At 45.8% G+C, this 19,112-nt stretch overlaps 1 protein-coding gene across 1 annotated transcript; it reads left to right on the top strand.

Annotated features, from left to right (window-relative positions):
- Positions 1–2,406: 2,406 nt before the first annotated feature.
- UMOD (uromodulin) lies at positions 2,407–19,078 on the top strand. Its single transcript, XM_005895574.3, has 10 exons — positions 2,407–2,500; positions 3,643–4,419; positions 4,514–4,621; positions 6,095–6,303; positions 10,208–10,356; positions 12,637–12,882; positions 15,910–16,072; positions 16,660–16,741; positions 17,911–17,952; positions 19,017–19,078. The coding sequence occupies exons 1-10, from the start codon at positions 2,407–2,409 to the stop codon at positions 19,076–19,078; spliced, it is 1,932 nt and encodes a 643-aa protein (XP_005895636.2).
- The last annotated feature ends 34 nt before the right edge of the window (positions 19,079–19,112 follow it).

Consider the following 19,112-nt stretch of genomic DNA (forward strand, 5'->3'; position numbering starts at 1 on the left):
GTTGGTACCATTGCTATATGCCTTAACTTGCATCATCTTCTTTAATGGCCATAACAATTCTAGGACACGGGTATTCTTGTTTTATAGATGATGAAAATTACCTCTGGAAGGAAAGAAATAAGCCCACTGGCACACAAAAAACGCTGACCAGGATTCAGATAGACTGACTCCAAAGTCAGTCTGTTCATTTACAAAATTATCTACTTCTCAAGGACCTTCCTTCATGGGAATTCAAATTTCTTGATTCACAGAGCATCTGGTCCAATGATGTCTGAATTACCTTCTGTCTCTGACCTTCAGGCATTCTCAGCTCCTTTCCTGCTCACATCGGGACCCCAGGGAAGCTGGTTGAACCCATGAGGATGGAACTTGCTTTGGAACTGAGTGGCCACAAGTATACATCCCAGTGGGGACAGTGAGCACTCCTTTTCTCCTGGAGCAGCCTGGCTTCAGATTCTGGCCTCTGCTTGGCTCCACTTTGTGCTTTTCAATGACCAAGAAAAGCCCAGGCACTTGGAATTGTTTACCCAGTTAATTTCTAACTAAAGAACCTCTCGTTGCCAAAAGATATAAAACAGAGCCCTTGTAACTCTGGGCACAACTGTGACCCCCAGTGTCAATCATTTGGGGTCTCTACCTATTAGGGAAAAGAACAACAACCACCTCACAGCCTAGAAAAGGAAAACACTGTGTCAAAAGGGAAAAATATTCCACCCCCATTAAAATAATTAAGAAACAGAACCAGAGGATCATTGGAGGAAAGACTGCCAGTGGGGGACAGATGTATATATATAGATATGATAGTCACCTACTTGTAAAAGGATTAATTCTACCTTTCTGGTTTCAGGTAAGGCTATCTGCAGCTCTCACTTCTCCTAGCCACTTCTCCCATCTAGTCTTTGCTGACTCCCATTCTGTTTGAGGGATGGGGGTCTGGAAATGAAGAGATTGGACACTTGAATCAAAGCTAGGATAAGTCATTACTCTGCTGACTATTGACTTTAAGGGCTTTGATAAATCAACTCCCCTCTCTTTAATCTTGCGCTTCCCTAACAACAATGACTACAATTTTTCCATTTGTTCAATCCATATTAGTGAAGTTCCTATTATATACTAGGCATGGGGATGGAGAGAGCAGTGAACAAGAGCATCTGCTCTGAACCTGCTTTGCACATATCATTTTTGTTAATACCGGGATGGTAATATGCAGTCTGATATTAGCCAAACTATAGTTCTCAGCCCATTAGTGGATTACGGAATCATCTGTGGGTTACATTCAGAATTTTCTCTTAATTAGATACAATAGGATATATCAGCAAGGAATGCACGTAGTAATGGTAAGAATTGTTTTATAAAACATTTATTTCATGTGTACATGTGTGTGTGTGTGTGTGTGTGTGTATTAGCAACTGTACTGGGTCATGGCATAAAATATTTTCCTTATAGCAGATCATGGTCACTAAGGTTTGTAAAACACTTTCCTATGAAGCAGGTTCTTTACTAAAAGGAGACTTCACACTGAGCCTGATGCATTATAGCCACTCAGTTTGTGCAAGCAATAATCTCTATTTCATAGATGAGGAAACTGAGTCTCAGTGAATTGAAATACCTTGCCCAATGTCACATGTGAGTTTACCAATCATAGTGATTGGTAAAATAGAGGTTCAAATCCTTGTTGCAGCCTCCAGGTCCTATACCTTTAACTGCCATGCTACCTTATGCTGCTATAAAAACTGGGGTATTAGTAGATTATTTTACCAGGTGAGTGAAATAATATCTGAGCACTCTGGAAACATTAAAATACATTATGAAGATTAATCACTTCTCAAACTGCTTATCTCAAGCCACTTCTTTACAATATGTGAATTGCATGAAGTCAGGGACCTTGTCTGTCATTTGGTGCTTAGCTTCCTGTTTGGCTACTCAATAAATTTCTGTTGAATGAGTAAATGCATCTAGGAAAGTTTAGAGTTTTCCATGAGGGAATCATGAGGGTGCCTCCAATAAAATGGTGAGTGCAGAACACCCAACCCCCACGTCTTGCAGGTTCCTGCTCCAGATGAGAGACTCAGCTCTTTCAAATGCACTGAGACTTGGGGAACTGAGACTGGGATGTGGTGGGAATTAAGAGTAAGGCCACAGAGGGGAAAGCTCTACCAAAGCAAGGACCACAGCACTACACACTTTTTGTGGTTCACATAAATGGCATCTCCTGGACTTGCACAGAGCACAACCAAAGCACTTTTCCCAACTGTGGGGAAGGGAGTTCCATCATGTATTTATCTCATCTGACTCTGTTCACAGGACTTCAGGGATCAGGGACAGAAGGAAATCTCAAGAGGCCAGCCTTTCCTTGCCTTTGGGAAAGTCTTCCCAGACCAGAAGAAGCTGTGAGGAACAGAAAGGATGAAGTGTCTTTTCTCTCCGAACTTCATGTGGATGGCAGCGGTGGTGACCTCTTGGGTCATCATACCTGCAGCAACTGACACCTCATCAGCAAGTAAGTGCTGTGTGTGTAGAGAGCAGTGCCCCGTTAGCAGAAGAGGTCTCAGTCCCTCTCCTTTTATGCTTGGGATTTGCATAGTCTTTATTCTAAATTCATTTCTTATACTTTAAGGTACATAGGACTCACCCAGGAATTTTACTAAAATGCAGATTCTGATTCAGTAGGCCTGGGGTGGGGCCTGAGACTCTGCATTCTAATGAGCTCCCGGATGATGCTGATGATGTGATCCTTGGATCACATATTGAGAGACAAAAGTTTAGAACATCACTAAGCCCGCCCCCCCACCCCCAGCACTTTACTGGAAGGTCAAGAACATATTCAACCACACAAGAGATGTGAACATACTTGGGTGGGACCCAAAGACATCCCCTTTCACACATAAGTGACCCTTCCATTGGGTTGCACATTGCTGTTAGCTTTTTGTTGGAGAAGGGAGCTAGACACCTCTCCACAACCCCCAACTGGATTTCTCTGGAGCAGAGTAAATACCACTGTGTCATTGTGGAGCACACACACTGTGGTCCTGCAACCTCCATTTGTGTCCTGGTTCTGCTGCTTACCAATGAAGCAAGTAGCTTAAACCCTCTGAATCTCAAGTTTCCTCACCTTTAAACTATGGCTAAATACAAAAGTAATTGCCCAGGGCCACTGGAGAGGATTCTATTAGCTAATGGATAGAAAATGCCTATCCCAGTGTCTGGCATATCCTAAGCACTTAATACATGAGAGCTCACCATCTTTACTGTTGTTATTGTCGTAGAGGAACACACAAAATGTCAGTGTCACTGCTAGGTAGAGAGGGGAGGCAGGGAAGGAGATTTGAGCAAAAGGCATAGAATATATCAAGTTGGGGAAGGGGTGACAGGGTTCCCCAAATCCTTACCGAAGTGTCAAGTATTATTACCTGCATTATTCCTCTGGTGGTGGGAAGGTGGATGTTTGAAAAGATGACACAGCTTGAATGCAATGCTTAACACAAGAATGCAGGTGGGTGTTTAGACATCGGGGGAGGTTTATTTGTTTCTTTCAAAGGGAGTCTGCTATGTCTTAAAGAACCCTAAGGACCATGGAAAGAGTCTCTTGGTGAACAGTGGCCTAGTGGCCCCTACTCTGAATCTGGGCTTTTCTGCCTGCAGAAAGCTGCTCTGAATGTCACAGCAATGCCACTTGTACAGTGGACGGGGCTGCCACGACCTGCGCCTGCCAGGAGGGCTTCACTGGCGACGGCCTCGAGTGTGTGGATCTGGACGAATGCGCCGTTCTGGGGGCGCACAACTGCTCCGCCACCAAGAGCTGCGTGAATACGCTGGGCTCTTACACGTGCGTCTGCCCTGAAGGTTTTCTCCTGAGCTCGGAGCTCGGCTGCGAGGATGTGGACGAGTGTGCAGAGCCAGGGCTCAGCCGCTGCCACGCCATGGCCACTTGCATCAATGGCGAGGGCAACTACTCGTGCGTGTGTCCTGCGGGCTACCTGGGAGACGGAAGGCACTGTGAGTGTTCCCCGGGCTCCTGTGGGCCTGGGCTAGACTGCGTGCGGGAGGGCGACGCGCTCGTGTGCTTGGACCCGTGCCAGGTGCACCGCATCCTGGACGAATACTGGCGCAGCACAGAGTACGGCTCCGGCTACATCTGTGATGTCAGTCTGGGCGGCTGGTACCGCTTCGTGGGCCAGGCCGGCGTGCGCCTGCCCGAGACCTGCGTGCCCGTCCTGCACTGCAACACAGCCGCGCCTATGTGGCTCAACGGCACGCACCCATCGAGCGACGAGGGCATCGTGAACCGCGTGGCCTGTGCACACTGGAGCGGTGACTGCTGCCTGTGGGACGCGCCCATCCAAGTGAAGGCCTGTGCCGGCGGCTACTACGTGTACAACCTGACGGCGCCCCCTGAGTGCCATCTGGCTTACTGCACAGGTGAGCGGGTGTCTCCCAGCAACCCCCCCTGGGCCCTGTGGGCGCCCCGAGAGACTGGAACTCATCCTTGTTGACTGTATCTGTGACCCTGCAGACCCCAGCTCTGTGGAGGGGACGTGTGAGGAGTGCCGTGTGGATGAGGACTGCAAATCGGATAATGGTGAATGGCACTGCCAGTGCAAACAGGACTTCAACGTCACCGGTGAGGCCGATGGGGAGGTGGGGTGGTACTCAGAAATGCCAGGGACCTGGGGAGGGACATATTCCTGTGTGTGAATTGGGGGCCTGTGGGGATGACCCAGGGTGTGCATATTATCCAATCGGAGTGGAAAGTCAGTCCAGTAATACCTATTAAAATCAGCCAGAAGCCCTCTGGATTCCTGGAGTCTCCCTTTAGTTGACCCATAAGCTCCCAGAGCTTGAGGAACAACCCCACTCCCAGGCTTCTTTCGGAGGCCCCCAAAATCCTGATGGATAAGCAGGAGGTTGCCACCTATTGGCCAAAGGCTAACCTGAGCTGTATTCCCACAGTACAAGAACACAGGCCTGGCCAGCAGTCTGTGGTTTCTTGGACTGGGCCCTCCGCTGACCGGCTGAGGACCCTGAGCAGGGCCCTGGCCATCTCTAAACCTGTTTCCCTGTATACATAATGACTGAAGCAGGCTGCTGCTGCTGCTAAGTCGCTTCAGTCGTGTCCGACTCTGTGTGACCCTATAGATGGCAGCCCACCAGGCTCCCCCGTCCCTGGGATTCTCCAGGCAAGAACACTGGAGTGGGTTGCCATTTCCTTCTCCAATGCATGAAGTGAAAAGTGAAAGTGAAGTCACTCAGTCGTGTCTGTCTCTTAGGGACTCCGTAGACAGCAGCCTACCAGGCTCCTCTGCCCATGGGATTTTCCAGGCAAGAGTACTGGAGTGGGTTGCCTTGGCTAGTGTTTCCCAAATTCCAGTCTTGGTTTTAGTCACAACCTTCTTTTAAGTAAACTTGGGCCGTTGAAGTTCACTAATGCGTCTTATCTGTGGGCAGTAGCAGTAATAATGAATACAATGAAAGAAAGTTGTTAAATTTCATCAACTATGTAATACTTTAATTAAAAAAATCTAACTGGATCTCTTTATATGCTGCAAATACTTAACCAGAGGTCTGTTCTCTGTGGTTTCAAGGAAAATTGGCAAGTGTATGGTGTTAATAATAAAAACATTAGCAAATCTTGAGGATTGTCCCCTTGATACAGAAAGGATGGAAAGAAATTACCATTAACTTATTAGCTTTGTTTGCTTGCTATTTGTTTTGTTTTATTAGGGTTCAATGATATTTAGTGCCGGGGCTGTGGAGTCTGGCAGGCTACAGTCTGTCCATAGAGTTGCAAAGAGTTGGACATGTCTGAGCACACAGAGAGAGCATCGAATGACCCAAATGTGTTACTTTTCTTTGCGTACAGCCTAGGCTTAGGGTGACATGGGCTGGTGGTTAGTCACGTGGATCCATCCAGTGATACTTGGAACCCAGTCTCATGTTTCCACCTCCCTGAGAGGGGAGACCACAGCATGACTCTGAGTACTCCCAGCTGGTTGGCTGGTGGCCAACCCAGCTAGCTGGACCTGGGCCCTGGGGATGTGCTAAACCTTGAACTGTGGTCACAGGCCTCCAATCCTGCCTTCCCTGACCATTTCAGATCTCTCCTTCCTGGAGCGCAGGCTGGAATGTGGGGTTGATGACATTAAGTTGTCCCTGAGCAAGTGCCAGCTGAAGAGTCTGGGCTTTGAGAAGGTCTTCATGTACCTGCATGACAGCCAGTGCTCAGGCTTCACTGAGAGGGGCGACCGGGACTGGATGTCTGTGGTGACCCCAGCCAGGGATGGCCCCTGTGGGACAGTGATGATGGTACGTTCTGGCAGGTATGGGACAGGGTCGGAGCACAGCCCCACCACTTACTAGTTGTGTGAATTGGGTGAGTTATTTAACCTGGATGTGGCTCAGCTTCCTCCACTGAAAATGGAGTAATAGTAACTCCTTCATAGGGTTCAGATCAGATCAGATCAGATCAGTCGCTCAGTCGTGTCTGACTCTTTGCGACCCCATGAATTGCAGCATGCCAGGCCTCCCTGTCCATCACCAACACCCGGAGTTCACTGAGACTCACGTCAATCGAGTCAGTGATGCCATCCAGCCATCTCATCCTCTGTTGTCTCCTTCTCCTCTTGCCCCCAATCCCTCCCAGCATCAGAGTCTTTTCCAATGAGTCAACTCTTCACATCAGGTGGCCAAAGTACTGGAGTTTCAGCTTTAGCATCATTCCCTCCAAAGAAATCCCAGGGCTGATCTCCTTCAGAATGGACTGGTTGGATCTCCTTGCAGTCCAAGGGACTCTCAAGAGTCTTCTCTAACACCACAGTTCAAAAGCATCAATTCTTCAGCGCTCAGCTTTCTTCACAGTCCAACTCTCACATCCATACATGACCACAGGAAAAACCATAGCCTTGACTAGACGGACCTTTGTTGGCAAAGTAATGTCTCTGCTTTTGAATATGCTATCTAGGTTGGTCATAACTTTCCTTCCAAGGAGTAAGCGTCTTTTAATTTCATGGCTGCGGTCACCATCTGTAGTGATTTTGGAGCCCAGAAAAATAAAGTCTGACACTGTTTCCACTGTTTCCCCATCTATTTCCCATGAAGTGATGGGACCAGATGCCATAATCTTTGTTTTCTGAATGTTGAGCTTTAAGCCAACTTTTTCACTCTCCACTTTCACTTTCATCAAGAAGCTTTTGAGTTCCTCTTCACTTTCTGCCATAAGGGTGGTGTCATCTGTATATCTGAGGTTATTGATATTTCTCCCAGCAATCTTGATTCCAGCTTGTGTTTCTTCCAGTCCAGCATTTCTCATGATGTACTCTGCATATAAGTTAAATAATCAGGGTGACAATATACAGCCTTGATGTACTCCTTTTCCTATTTGGAACCAGTCTGTTGTTCCATGTCCAGTTCTAACTGTTGCTTCCTGACCTGCATACAAATTTCTCAAGAGGCAGATCAGGTGATCTGGTATTCCCATCTCTTTCAGAATTTTCCGCAGTTTATTGTGATCCACACAGTCAAAGGCTTTGGCATAGTCAATAAAGCAAAAATCGATGTTTTTCTGGAACTCTCTTGCTTTTTCCATGATCCAGCGTATGTTGGCAATTTAATCTCTGGTTCCTCTGCCTTTTCTAAAACCAGCTTGAACGTCAGGAAGTTCATGGTTCACATGTTGCTGAAGCCTGGCTTGGAGAATTTTGAGCATTACTTTAGTAGCGTGTGAGATGAATGCAATTGTGCGGTAGTTTGAGCATTCTTTGGCATTGTCTTTCTTTGGGATTGGAATGAAAACTGACCTTTTCCAGTCCTGTGACCACTGATGAGTTTTCCAAATTTGCTGGCCTGTTGAGTGCAGCATCATCTTTCAGGATTTGGAATAGCTCAACTGGAATTCCATCACCTCCACCAGCTTTGTTCATAGTGATGCTTTCTAAGGCCCACTTGACTTCACATTCCAGGATGCCTGGCTCTAGGTCAGTGATCACACCATCATGATTATCTGGGTCGTGAAGATCTTTTTTGTACAGTTCTTCTGTGTATTCTTGCCATCTCTTCTTAATATCTTCTGCTTCTGTTAGGTCCATACCATTTCTGTCCTTTATCGAGCCCATCTTTGCATGAAATGTTTCTTTGGTATCTCTGATTTTCTTGAAGAGATCTCTAGTCTTTCCCATTCTGTTGTTTTCCTCTATTTCTTTGCATTGATCACTGAAGAAGGCTTTCTTATCTCTCCTTGCTATTCTTTGGAACTCTGCATTCAGATGCTTATATCTTACCTTTTCTCCTTTGCTTTTCGCTTCTCTTCTTTTCACAGCTATTTGTAAGGCCTCCGCAGACAGCCATTTTGCTTTTTTGCATTTCTTTTCCATGGGGATGGTCTTGATCCCTGTCTCCTGTACAATGTCATGAACCTCATTCCATAGTTCATCAGGCACTCTATCTATCAGATCTAGGCTCTTAAATCTATTTCTCACTTCCACTGTATAATCATAAGGGATTTGATTTAGGTCATACCTGAATGGTCTAGTGGTTTTCCCTACTTTCTTCAATTTAAGTCTGAATTTTGCAATAAGGAGTTCATGGTCTGAGCCACAGTCAGCTCCTGGTCTTGTTTTTGCTGACTGTATAGAGCTTCTCCATCTTTGGCTGCAAAGAATATAATCAATCTGATTTCGGTGTTGACCATCTGGTGATGTCCATGTGTAGAGTCTTCTCTTGTGTTGTTGGAAGAGGGTGTTTGTTATGACCAGTGCATTTTCTTTGCAAAACCCTATTAGTCTTTGCCCTGCTTCATTCCATATTCCAAGGCCAAATTTGCCTGTTACTCCAGGTGTTTCTTGACTTCCTACTTTTGCTTTCCAGTCCCCTATAATGAAAAGGACATCTGTTTTGGGTGTTAGTTCTAAAAGATCTTGTAGGTCTTCATAGAACCGTTCAACTTCAGCTTTTTCAGCATTACTCATTGGGGCATAGACTTGGATTACTGTGATATTGAATGGTTTGCCTTGGAAACAAACAGAGATCATTCTGTTGTTTTTGAGATTGCATCCAAGTACTGCATTTCTGACTCTTTTGTTGACCATGATGGCTACTGCATTTCTTCTGAGGGATTCCTGTCTGCAGTAGTAGATATAATGGTCATCTGAGTTAAATTCACCCATTCCAGTCCATTTCAGTTTGCTGATTCCTCGAATGTCAACATTCACTCTTGCCATCTCTTGTATGACCACTTCCAATTTGCCTTGATTCATGGACCTGACATTCCAGGCTGCTATGCAGTATTGCTCTTTACAGCATCAGACCTTGCTTCTATCACCAGTCACATCCACAGCTGGGTATTCTTTTTGCTTTGGCTCCATCCCTTCATTCTTTCTGGAGTTATTTCTCCACTGATCTCCAGTAGCATCTTGGGCACCTACTGACTTCATAGGGTTAGGAGAGTTAAAGGAGTTACTGTGTGCAAAGTGGTTAGTACAAGTGACTGGCACAAAGTAAGTGCTCAATAAATGTCAGTTTCAAATGAAGAGGACAATCCATAGTGATAGTTCCCCATTTGACAGATGCCCCCAACAGAGCAATGACTATTCTAAGCCAGTAGGTATCAGCACTGAGTTCAGAAGCAGATCTGTTTGTCTCTGATGGTTCCTGGGAGGCAGAGTCTGCACTTTGAGTGTTCAGAGAGCCAGGGCCTCAGCTACAGAAGCCTCCTCCAAAGGGACCCAGAGGTAAACATTTGTGTGAGTGGGTTCTGCTTCCTTGCATCTCCCTCATCCCCCACATAGAGAAAAAAAAAAAGACATAAGAAACAAGGAAATAATTGTCATTTGCCAAATATGACTTTTTGACAATCTGCCATTAATGATGACTCAGTATGTGATTTTTAGTCTTTTGGCATGCACGAGAGGAGGCATGAGGTGATGGGAAGAGTCCAGGCTTCTTAGACCCCCTGTACCATGGATAAGTTACCCAGTTCCCATGAACTTCCATCTATATTAAGGAGGTGGTCATCCTGCCTGTCAGGGTCATTGAAGGATCCGTGCAAAGATGCAGTAGGGACATTCAGCTTGGGAGGGGGGTGCCTAGCTCATGACTCATGCTAATGGAAACTGGGAGGGCAGTTTCAGCAGTTTCAATGCCTTTGGTTTTGAATCCTACTCAGATTCTATTCCTTTTCCGCCCTTCCTCCCCCCACCTTCCTACCCCAATACAGAGGAATGAGACCCACGCCACATACAGCAACACTCTCTACCTGGCAGATGAGATCATCATCCGTGACCTCAACATCAGAATCAACTTTGCGTGCTCCTATCCCCTGGACATGAAAGTCAGCCTGAAGACCTCCCTGCAGCCAATGGTCAGGTGCGGCCAGAGAGGGTCCCCAGTGTCCCTGGCCAACTCCACCCCACAAACCCTTGGCCGCCAGGACCTCAGCTTCTCTATCAGCTGCCACCAATAAGGAGTTGATTGGAGGCGGTCAGCTGGGAGGCAGTGTTGGACTCCAAAAAGAGTCCATAAGGAACCCAGCTAGGAAATCTGGAGCCCACTTTCAAATCCTGGCTCTATCTCACAAATGGCTTTGGGAAATTGATAACCCTATTCTAGGCGTCAGTCTTCTCATATGTTAAATGGATTTAGCAGTAAAGTACTGTCTTTCTTAGAAGCACAAAAGTGCTCTGCAGTGGTGAAACCCATATTAGGGTCCCTGGTTTATCTGAGGGGTAGAGTGGTTGGACCAAAAGAAAGAAGGTTGGAGTCTCAGTTCAGACCTGCTATGGAACTGGGCAAATTGTACCCCATATTTGGATCTCAGTTTCTTTCTCTGTAAATAGGAGAAATTTGAATAAAGAGGGGTTTACAAATTATGCTTCTTGGAGTGTGAAGGTCTTTAAGGAAGTGATTTGGGGATGTGAACCAGAGAACTTTTTAAATTTTATTTTTTCAATTGAAGTATAGTTGATTTACAATGTTGTGTTAATGTCTATGCATTCTTTTTTAATATTCTTTTCCATTATGGTTTGTCATAGGTTATTGATTCTAGGTTCCAGTGCTATACAGTAGGACCTTGCTGTTTATCCATTCTGTGTATAATAGCTTAAATCTGCTAATCCCAACCCCCTACACCAGCCCCCCTTCCCCTGACAGCCACAGATCTGTTCTATAAATCTGTGAGTCTATTTCTATTTCATAGATTGCTTCGGTTGTGCCATATTTTAGATTCTACATGTAAGTGATATCATATGATATTTATCTTTCTCTTTCTGACTTTACTTAGTATGATAATCTCTAGTTTCTTCCATGTTGCTGCAAATGGCATTATTTCATCCTTTTTTATAGCTGAGTAGTATCCCATCATGTATATGTACCACATCTTCTTTATCAATTTTATTACTTAGAAAATAAAAGGATCCTGTTGCTAAATAAACTTGAACATTTCTGAATAGGATGAATCACAAGCCAATGATGCAGATACTTGGAAAAAAATAATAGTTGTGATAATAACAAGTGTTTAGCAAGAGCTGACCATATGTCAGGCATTGTGCTAAGTGCTCTAGATGGAACACCTCACTGAAATCTTAGCATGGCCTAGAAGGTTTAAATATTATTATTATTGAAATTGAAGTTCAAAGAAAGTTTAGTAATTTGTCCAAAGTGGTAGAGGAAAGTAAGTTACAGAACTGGGATTCAAACCCAGGCCATCCGGCATAGAGCCTCCACTCTACCATGACCTTTTTTTTGAAGCTTGTCCATGGTCACATGTTTTCTGGGCCAACCAGACTTGGGAAGGGCACCTACCACTGATGAAGGTGCTTGGCTGACTTGAAGGAAGCCAGTTGCTCCTTGTCTGCCTCTGTGTGGAACATCACCTGGCCAAGAAGTGCTCTGGAGCAATGTGGCCATGCCTCAGACCTGCTAGGTTCCAGAGAACAAAACAGCTGTATGCAGATCTCTCTCTGGCTTAAGCTAGAAATCTCATCCCAGTCGAACACCAAGTCCAAACAAATAACCCAGTACTCACCTCTAAAATGGACTTCCGCATTACTATTTCTCATGTACCCCCTTTCCTGGGGCATCAGTCTTTCAGTGTCCTTTGTAGGATAATCCCCATGGAGTTGCCATCAGTGTGGCTGTTTTTAATGTGATTTAAAATAATGCATTTTAAAAATCCTAATCTTCTGCTGTAGGTGGAATCAGAACTCTGACTAAGGCCTATAGGACTCATAGCCCATCTTTTAAAACTGTTCTATATTAAGATCAAAAAAGGAATCTAGGTGATTCCCTTGAGAATGTGTTTGCCACACTTAAATGCAAGGGCCACCATGTGAAGGGGTAGACGTGTTACAGAAAAATGTGATCTCTGGATCAGAAGCAGCAGCGTCACCTGGGAACTTATTAGAAATGCAGAACCTTTAGCCCTATCCCAAAGCTACAGATCCAGAATCTGCACTTCAACAAGATCCCTAAGTGACCTGTGTGTGATTATTGTATTTTGCAGAGCAGTGGTTGGTGGATTCCAGTCCTGTTGCTGGATAAAATTCCAAATAACTGCCAGGGATGGCCCAGGAATGCAGATCAGAAAGAGTGACCTATCTGTTGCTGTTCTTGGTTCTGGTTGTCTCACCAGCCTCTCTCCCCCTGCAGCGCCCTCAACATCAGCATGGGCGGGACCGGCACATTCACCGTGCGAATGGCACTCTTCCAGAGCCCTGCCTACACACAGCCCTACCAAGGCTCCTCTGTGACCCTGTCCACAGAGGCGTTTCTCTACGTCGGCACCATGCTGGATGGGGGTGACTTGTCCCGGTTTGTACTGCTCATGACCAACTGCTATGCCACGCCCAGCAGCAATGCCACAGACCCCTTGAAATACTTCATCATCCAGGACAGGTAAGGCCTGTTGGATGGAATTTGGGGCTGGGGAGGGACTTTAGACTTGGATGGGTACAAAGTACATCTTCACATTCATTCACCTCTAGCTGAAATTCAGCACTGTCATTCATTATGATATAGGCAACAAACCAGAGAAGTATTAGCAGGACATTTGAAGACATTTACACAAGTCAGTATTTTTACTGATTTTACTATATTGTAGTATTAGAATTTCAACTAGATCTTATTATTTGATATATATCAAATACTTGTACTTGTAAATATATAGTTATATCCAGATATGTAAATACATGATGTATTAAGTTTAATATTTTAAGAATTATATTTAATTTTTTTTATTATCTTATGTAATTTAGTGTATGCATTTAAAGCATTACTTTTGACGAGGAGTGCATAGGCTTCACCAGATGGCAGAGGGGGTCTAGGATTCAGAAAAGGATGAGGAACGTGATGGAAAGGCAGGCCCTGGACAGGAGCAGGCTGGCACTTGGCTGGGAGGAATACAGCAGAGGCATGGTTAGAAAAGGGTCAGTGGAAACAGGGAGGACACAGATGGACCGCTTTTAACTCAAACACATTAGAGAAACATGAACCACACTGTGAGAAAGTGGTTCACATTTTCATTCATAAATTGAACAGATATTTTTGGAAGCTTATTGTGTGCCAGGCTATGTGGATAACAGTGAATAGAAGAGACAAAAGTCTGCACCCTTATCGCTGATATTCTAAGTGGGGAGATCAACAATTAAACGAAAGTGCCATCCATGGCATGTGAATGATGACGGTGCTATAGAGAAAAAAAATGAAGCAGGAAAAAGGGAGGGGAGTTGCTGTCTTAATAGTGCAGTCAGAGAAAGCGCTCCCAGGAGACCCTGACCTATTTCTGTCTCACTTCTCTTAAAATCTGCCTGGTCACGTCAATTGGGTGCTCATCTGGTGTTCACACTTCCGTTATTTGCTAATCTCCCTTTACAACAAAAAGAAAGGAGAGCAGAAGTCTTTTGGGGGTCTTTTACAATCAACAGTGTTGAAGTAAAATGCAACAGTAGTGTCTGACTGTGTTTGTATGGTCGTGTTTTATATATGGCAAGCAATGTGCTATGTTCTCAGTCATTCAATTCTTTGTGACCCCACAGACTGTAGCCTGCCAGGTTCCTCTGTCCATGTAAGTCTGCAGGCAAGAGTACTGAAGTGGGTTGCCATTTCCTACTCCAGGGGATCTCCCTGACCTCAGGATGGAACCCTCATCTCTTGCATCTCCTGTATTGGCAGGTGGAGATTCTTTATTTTGCCACCTGGGAAGCCCTTGGTTTGCTATTTGTGGTCATGATCTTTTTTAAAAAAAACGTTTGTAGATTTAAATAAAAATAGTAATAATAATAATAAAATAATGTAAAATAATAGTACAGGTGTTGGCAAACAGGAAAACATTCAGGGAGGTGGTTTCTGTATTAGGCAAAAAGAACTGAAATTTGAAAAATATTGACATGACCTTGACTGGGACATCATGGAGACTTGGGCTCATAGCATGGGTTTGCTGTTTCTTAGTTCAAGAAACAGCAAACAGTTCTTAGTTCAGCTCATCTGTCTGGATATTCATGTTCTCATATGTGAAACAGGCATGAAGAAAATCTACTGTGCAGGGATTTTTAAGCTTGTGTGTGTGTATATATATATATATATTTATCTGAGTATAAAGGTAGAGCATGTATATTGTGAAAAGCTTAAAAAGTCTTGAAAACGAAGCATGAAGAAATGCTGGCTGTGGCCTGTGTTTCTGCCATGGCATGAGTGGGAGCTGGGCTGAGGACTGCCAGTCTGTGAGTTGTTCAGAATATCACAGGGGTGTAAGGCGGAGATGAGTTGAGGAGGTGCTTAAGCACTGGGGGAGACACGTAGGCGCCTTACTTGGGTTGACTGCCTGGGGCTGCCAAGGGCAGTGCTGGCTGCCTCTTCCTCTGCTTTTTGTAAGGTGGGTCTCCTTAACCACAGGGCTTTTCTTTTGTCAAGTAGAGTCAGATTTGAATTGTGGGGGACACAGAACAAAATGAACACCATTCCGAGAAGTTTCTTTCTTGGTCCTCCAATGCAGTCAGCCTTCAGCCCCTTTTCTAAGTCCATTTTGAGCGGATAGTGTCAAAAAGCAGACGGGGTGCCCGATTTGCCTGCTTAGAGTGCCTGTGTACCCTGATCCAGCCCAGCACTCACGTGAGTCTCTGGATGTGCAGTTTTGAGTTTCTGCGTGTTTGGGTGCACTGGGTAATAATGTGTGCTGATGAGCACACATACATACCCCAACTTGGCCAGCAGCCTTCAGTGCTCAGATGTTTCCAATGTTAGAATTAACACCAGGCACTAGTAGATAGCCAATAAATGCTAGGTAATGACTCCTGCCTGGAAAATCCCACGGACAGAGGAGCCTGGCAGGTTGCGGTCCATGGGGTCGCTAAGAGTCGGACATGACTGAGCGACTTCACTTTCACTTTTCACTTCCATGCCTTGGAGAAGGAAATGGCAACCCACTCCAGTACTCTTTCGGGGAGAATCCCAGGGTTGGCGGAGCCTGGTGGGCTGCTGTCTATGGGATTGCACAGAGTCGGATATGACTGAAGCGACTTAGCAGCAGCAGCAGCAGCAATGACTCCTGAATGCCATTTCCTGAGAAATCAAAAAGTGCTTACTTAAGGATACACTTACTTAAGTGCTTACTTACTATCCTTAAGTAACTGTCCTTAAGCTCTGAACTGATTACATTTGTATTTTAGAGTCACATACATGTAGCACCTATTGTACGCCATATACTGTTTACTTTGTAATTTTAACTCATTTAATTATCGCAACTGTCTGACGATGTAAGCTAAGATTATTATTCCTGGCACATAGGTAGGGCAACGGGCTCAGAGAGATTGAGTAAATTGCCCATAGTCACACAGCTAATAAGTGATAGAGTGAGATCTGAACCCAGGAAGTCTGGCCCCAGAGTGTTTGCATAACCAACCATGTTATGTGATGTCCCCTTCCCAGATGTCCACGTGCTGCGGACTCAACCATCCAAGTGGAGGAGAATGGGGAGTCCCCTCAGGGCCGGTTTTCTGTCCAGATGTTCCGTTTTGCTGGAAACTACGACCTGGTGTACCTGCATTGTGAAGTGTATCTCTGTGACACCGTGAATGAAAAGTGCAGACCTGTGAGTCAGTCTGCTTGCCACACCCTCACACCCAACTCCCGTAACCCAAGACACTTGGCCACAAGGTGAAAAGAAAACAAAACGTCTCTGCCATATTTCCATTTTAGTACGGGGCTAGTCAGAGCTACAAGACGAGGCTGCCATGGCCAGACAGGAGACTAGGCTGTGCGGAAGCTGGGTGAGATCAGGGCACTGCAGTAGGCTGGTGAACCTCTCATTTATCTGCAAGCTTGTGTTCTAATAGCAGAAACTGACATTTTTAAGCACTGTGTGCAATTTGCACGTGTTAACTTTTTGATACTTCACAGCAACTCTATAAGGGAGGTATTTTATTAGCCCCTTTTTCCATATGGGGAGAGAGGCTTAGAAAATGTAAGTGACTTGCCTAAGATCATACACCTAACAAACGGCAGAGCTGGGACATGAACGCATGTATACAGATCTCCTAACAACCCCTGCCTCTACCATCCTCAAGTCCCAGCCTGAGGCAAGAGGTTGCTCTTATGAAGGGTGCACCCAGCTCCCCATGGCAGGGCCTCATTCAGTCTCTCTTGTGGAAAGGTTTCTTTGTCACCGTCTCCCTGCAGACCTGCCCTGAGACCAGATTCCGCAGTGGGAGCATCATAGACCAAACCCGTGTCCTGAACTTGGGTCCCATCACACGGAAGGGTAAGAAGGCCACTCCCCTCTCCATGTTCCTGGTGAGAAATGTTCTCTGGAGATGAGGTGAGGTGAGAGAACCTGGCACTTGGGATCTTCCTGGGGTCCGAAGAGCTGGAGCAAGTAAATCCTGTGAGACGAGGTAGACTATAAGCTGCCTTCCTCCTGCAGGTTCTCATTCATTGCACGGCTGTCTTCTCATGCCTGCCTTGTGGCAGGCCTTGTGTTAGTGGCTGGGGGTTCAGGATGAGCAGCAATGGGTACAAGCCTGGCTCGTGTGCCACTTATGGACTGGTAGAGGAGACATCATTTAAATAATCATGTGTCTCTGGAGTTGTGATAAGTGCAGGCATGAACATGGATCAGGAACTCTGAGCTCTTGCCACAGGGGAAGCAGACCTAGTCTAGAGGATTAGGGAAGAAAGGAAGTAAGTTTTGGAAACTGAGAAAGGATTAAGTAACTGGGGTCAGGAGAAATGGAAAAGAGGGAGGAATCCCAAGGAGAGAGTAGAGAATGAGCAAAAGGCCTCTGCAGGAGGGAACCCAGGGTGCTAGAGGAACTGGCCAGGCAGGCTGAAAGGAGGAGGGGAGGTTGGTGTGGGTGAGCTGATGGAGGTGTGGGACCAGACCACATGAGGCCTTATCAGTTCAGTTCAGTTGCTCAGTCATGTCTGACTCTTTGCAACCCCATGAACCGCAGCACGCCAGGCCTCCCTGTCCATCACCAATTCCCGGAGTTTACCCAAACTCATGTCCATTGAGTCGGTGATGCCATCCAACCATCTCATCCTCTGTCATCCCCTTCTCCTCCTGCCCTCAATCTTTCCCAGCATCAGTATCTTTTAAAATGAGTCAGCTCTTCACATCAGGTGGCCAAAGTATTGGAGTTTCAGCTTCAACATCAGTCCTTCCAATGATAGTACTTCTCTTTTTTCTTCTTCTCCTTCCCCTTCCCTTTCTCCTTCTTCTAATTGAAATATAAATAACATGTAGTTCTTGCTAAGGTTTTGGGCCCTTTCTCTTGAAAGTAGACAGCAGCCCCCGAGGGATCCAAAGCAGGGGAGTGAGATGACCAGATTGGGGTTTTTAAGAGACCACACTCTGGCTGCAAGCAAGAGCAGACGGAAGGGGCTTCTTCCAGGCTTCCCGTGCACTGATCCTTCTGTTTCCTCCCACAGGGGGCCAGGCTGCAATGTCAAGGGCTGCTCCCAGTAGCTTGGGTAAGTTCAGATCCTCTTTGCACAGGGACTTGACCAAAACCTTCATCTGGGGCTTTTATCTGTTGGCCTAGGGCGTGCTGGAGTGCCCGGTCTGCTTGGCCTGAGCTCTGAAGAGGTGACTGCGTGTGTGGAAAGTGCTGGACCTGGGGCTGCACACGCGCGCACATACCTGTGCTGTCCCACGACAGTGCACATAGACGCAGGCACACACAGACAGGTGCACAAGAGCGAACATCACCTAGACTTTTTCACACACACCCACGAGGTCACATGCACATATTCATACTCACACACAAAACGTCATCACAGCTGCAGCTACTTGTGTGTGGATCTGCATATGCCGACATACGCATGCTTGTCACACACCTGTATGCAGTGGACACGCACACTGCGTTGTGATCTGCACCTTGAGCATTTCCTGAAGCTTCAAGATGTATCTCTAACACCTTTGTCAGGATGTTTGGAGCCAGGATGAACATGGCAGACAAACAAAAAACTCTGTTTTCTGCTTTTCTGCTCCTCTGACCACAAAGACCAGAGACTGGCAGCATTTTAATGGCCCTTGACTTTTATGGCTGCTAAATTGTCTGAAAATCTGGATTAAAAAGTGAATCTGTGTAATTGTTGCTCTGCTTGGCTCTTGGCACCTAGATCTGAGTGGGTTGTTACACCAACCTAGTGTTTGACATAAGCTGGTTCATTCCAGTATCAGTGAGCTCAGTCCTGGAGAGGCAAGGTGCCCCCAAGAGGCTTGCCCTTTGTGACTATCCCTCAAGGTCACCGAGGTTGAGTAGGTTGGTCACTTCACAGGAGTACGCTTTTGAGTGGCTATCAGCTAGTGCCTGCAGAAAGGCTGCCTTTTTCAGATTGGCCCATCTGGGAGGGCACCTTTTTCTAACTGGTTTTCAGGGCAGGTAAAGAAAAAACTTCCTTTTTCTAACTGATCCGGTCAGATAACATGTTCTTTCCTAATTGGTCAATTTAGAGGAGGCATTTTATGTTAGTTTTGCCATAAAATGTGCACATCAGTGCTAGCAGCAACCCTGTAATCTCTTTCTTTTCAGGGCTTCTGCAGGTCTGGCTGCCTCTGCTTCTGTCGGCCACTTTGACCCTGATGTCTCCGTGATCCGTGGCCGGAAATCCTGTACTCTGTGGCTACC

This window comes from Bos mutus, chromosome 25 (assembly GCF_027580195.1).
Source record: "Bos mutus isolate GX-2022 chromosome 25, NWIPB_WYAK_1.1, whole genome shotgun sequence".
Taxonomy (NCBI): Eukaryota; Metazoa; Chordata; class Mammalia; order Artiodactyla; family Bovidae; genus Bos; species Bos mutus.

What these genes read in the sequence shown, in the direction of transcription:
- UMOD (XM_005895574.3), top strand. Translation starts at nt 2,407, where the DNA reads ATGAAGTGTCTTTTCTCTCCGAACTTCATGTGGATGGCAGCGGTGGTG. An exon ending in TACTTCATCATCCAGGACAG is followed by an intron (nt 12,883 to 15,909) that starts GTAAGGCCTGTT and finishes TCCCCTTCCCAG; the next exon opens with ATGTCCACGTGCTGCGGACT. An exon ending in GGGTCCCATCACACGGAAGG is followed by an intron (nt 16,742 to 17,910) that starts GTAAGAAGGCCA and finishes TTCCTCCCACAG; the next exon opens with GGGGCCAGGCTGCAATGTCA.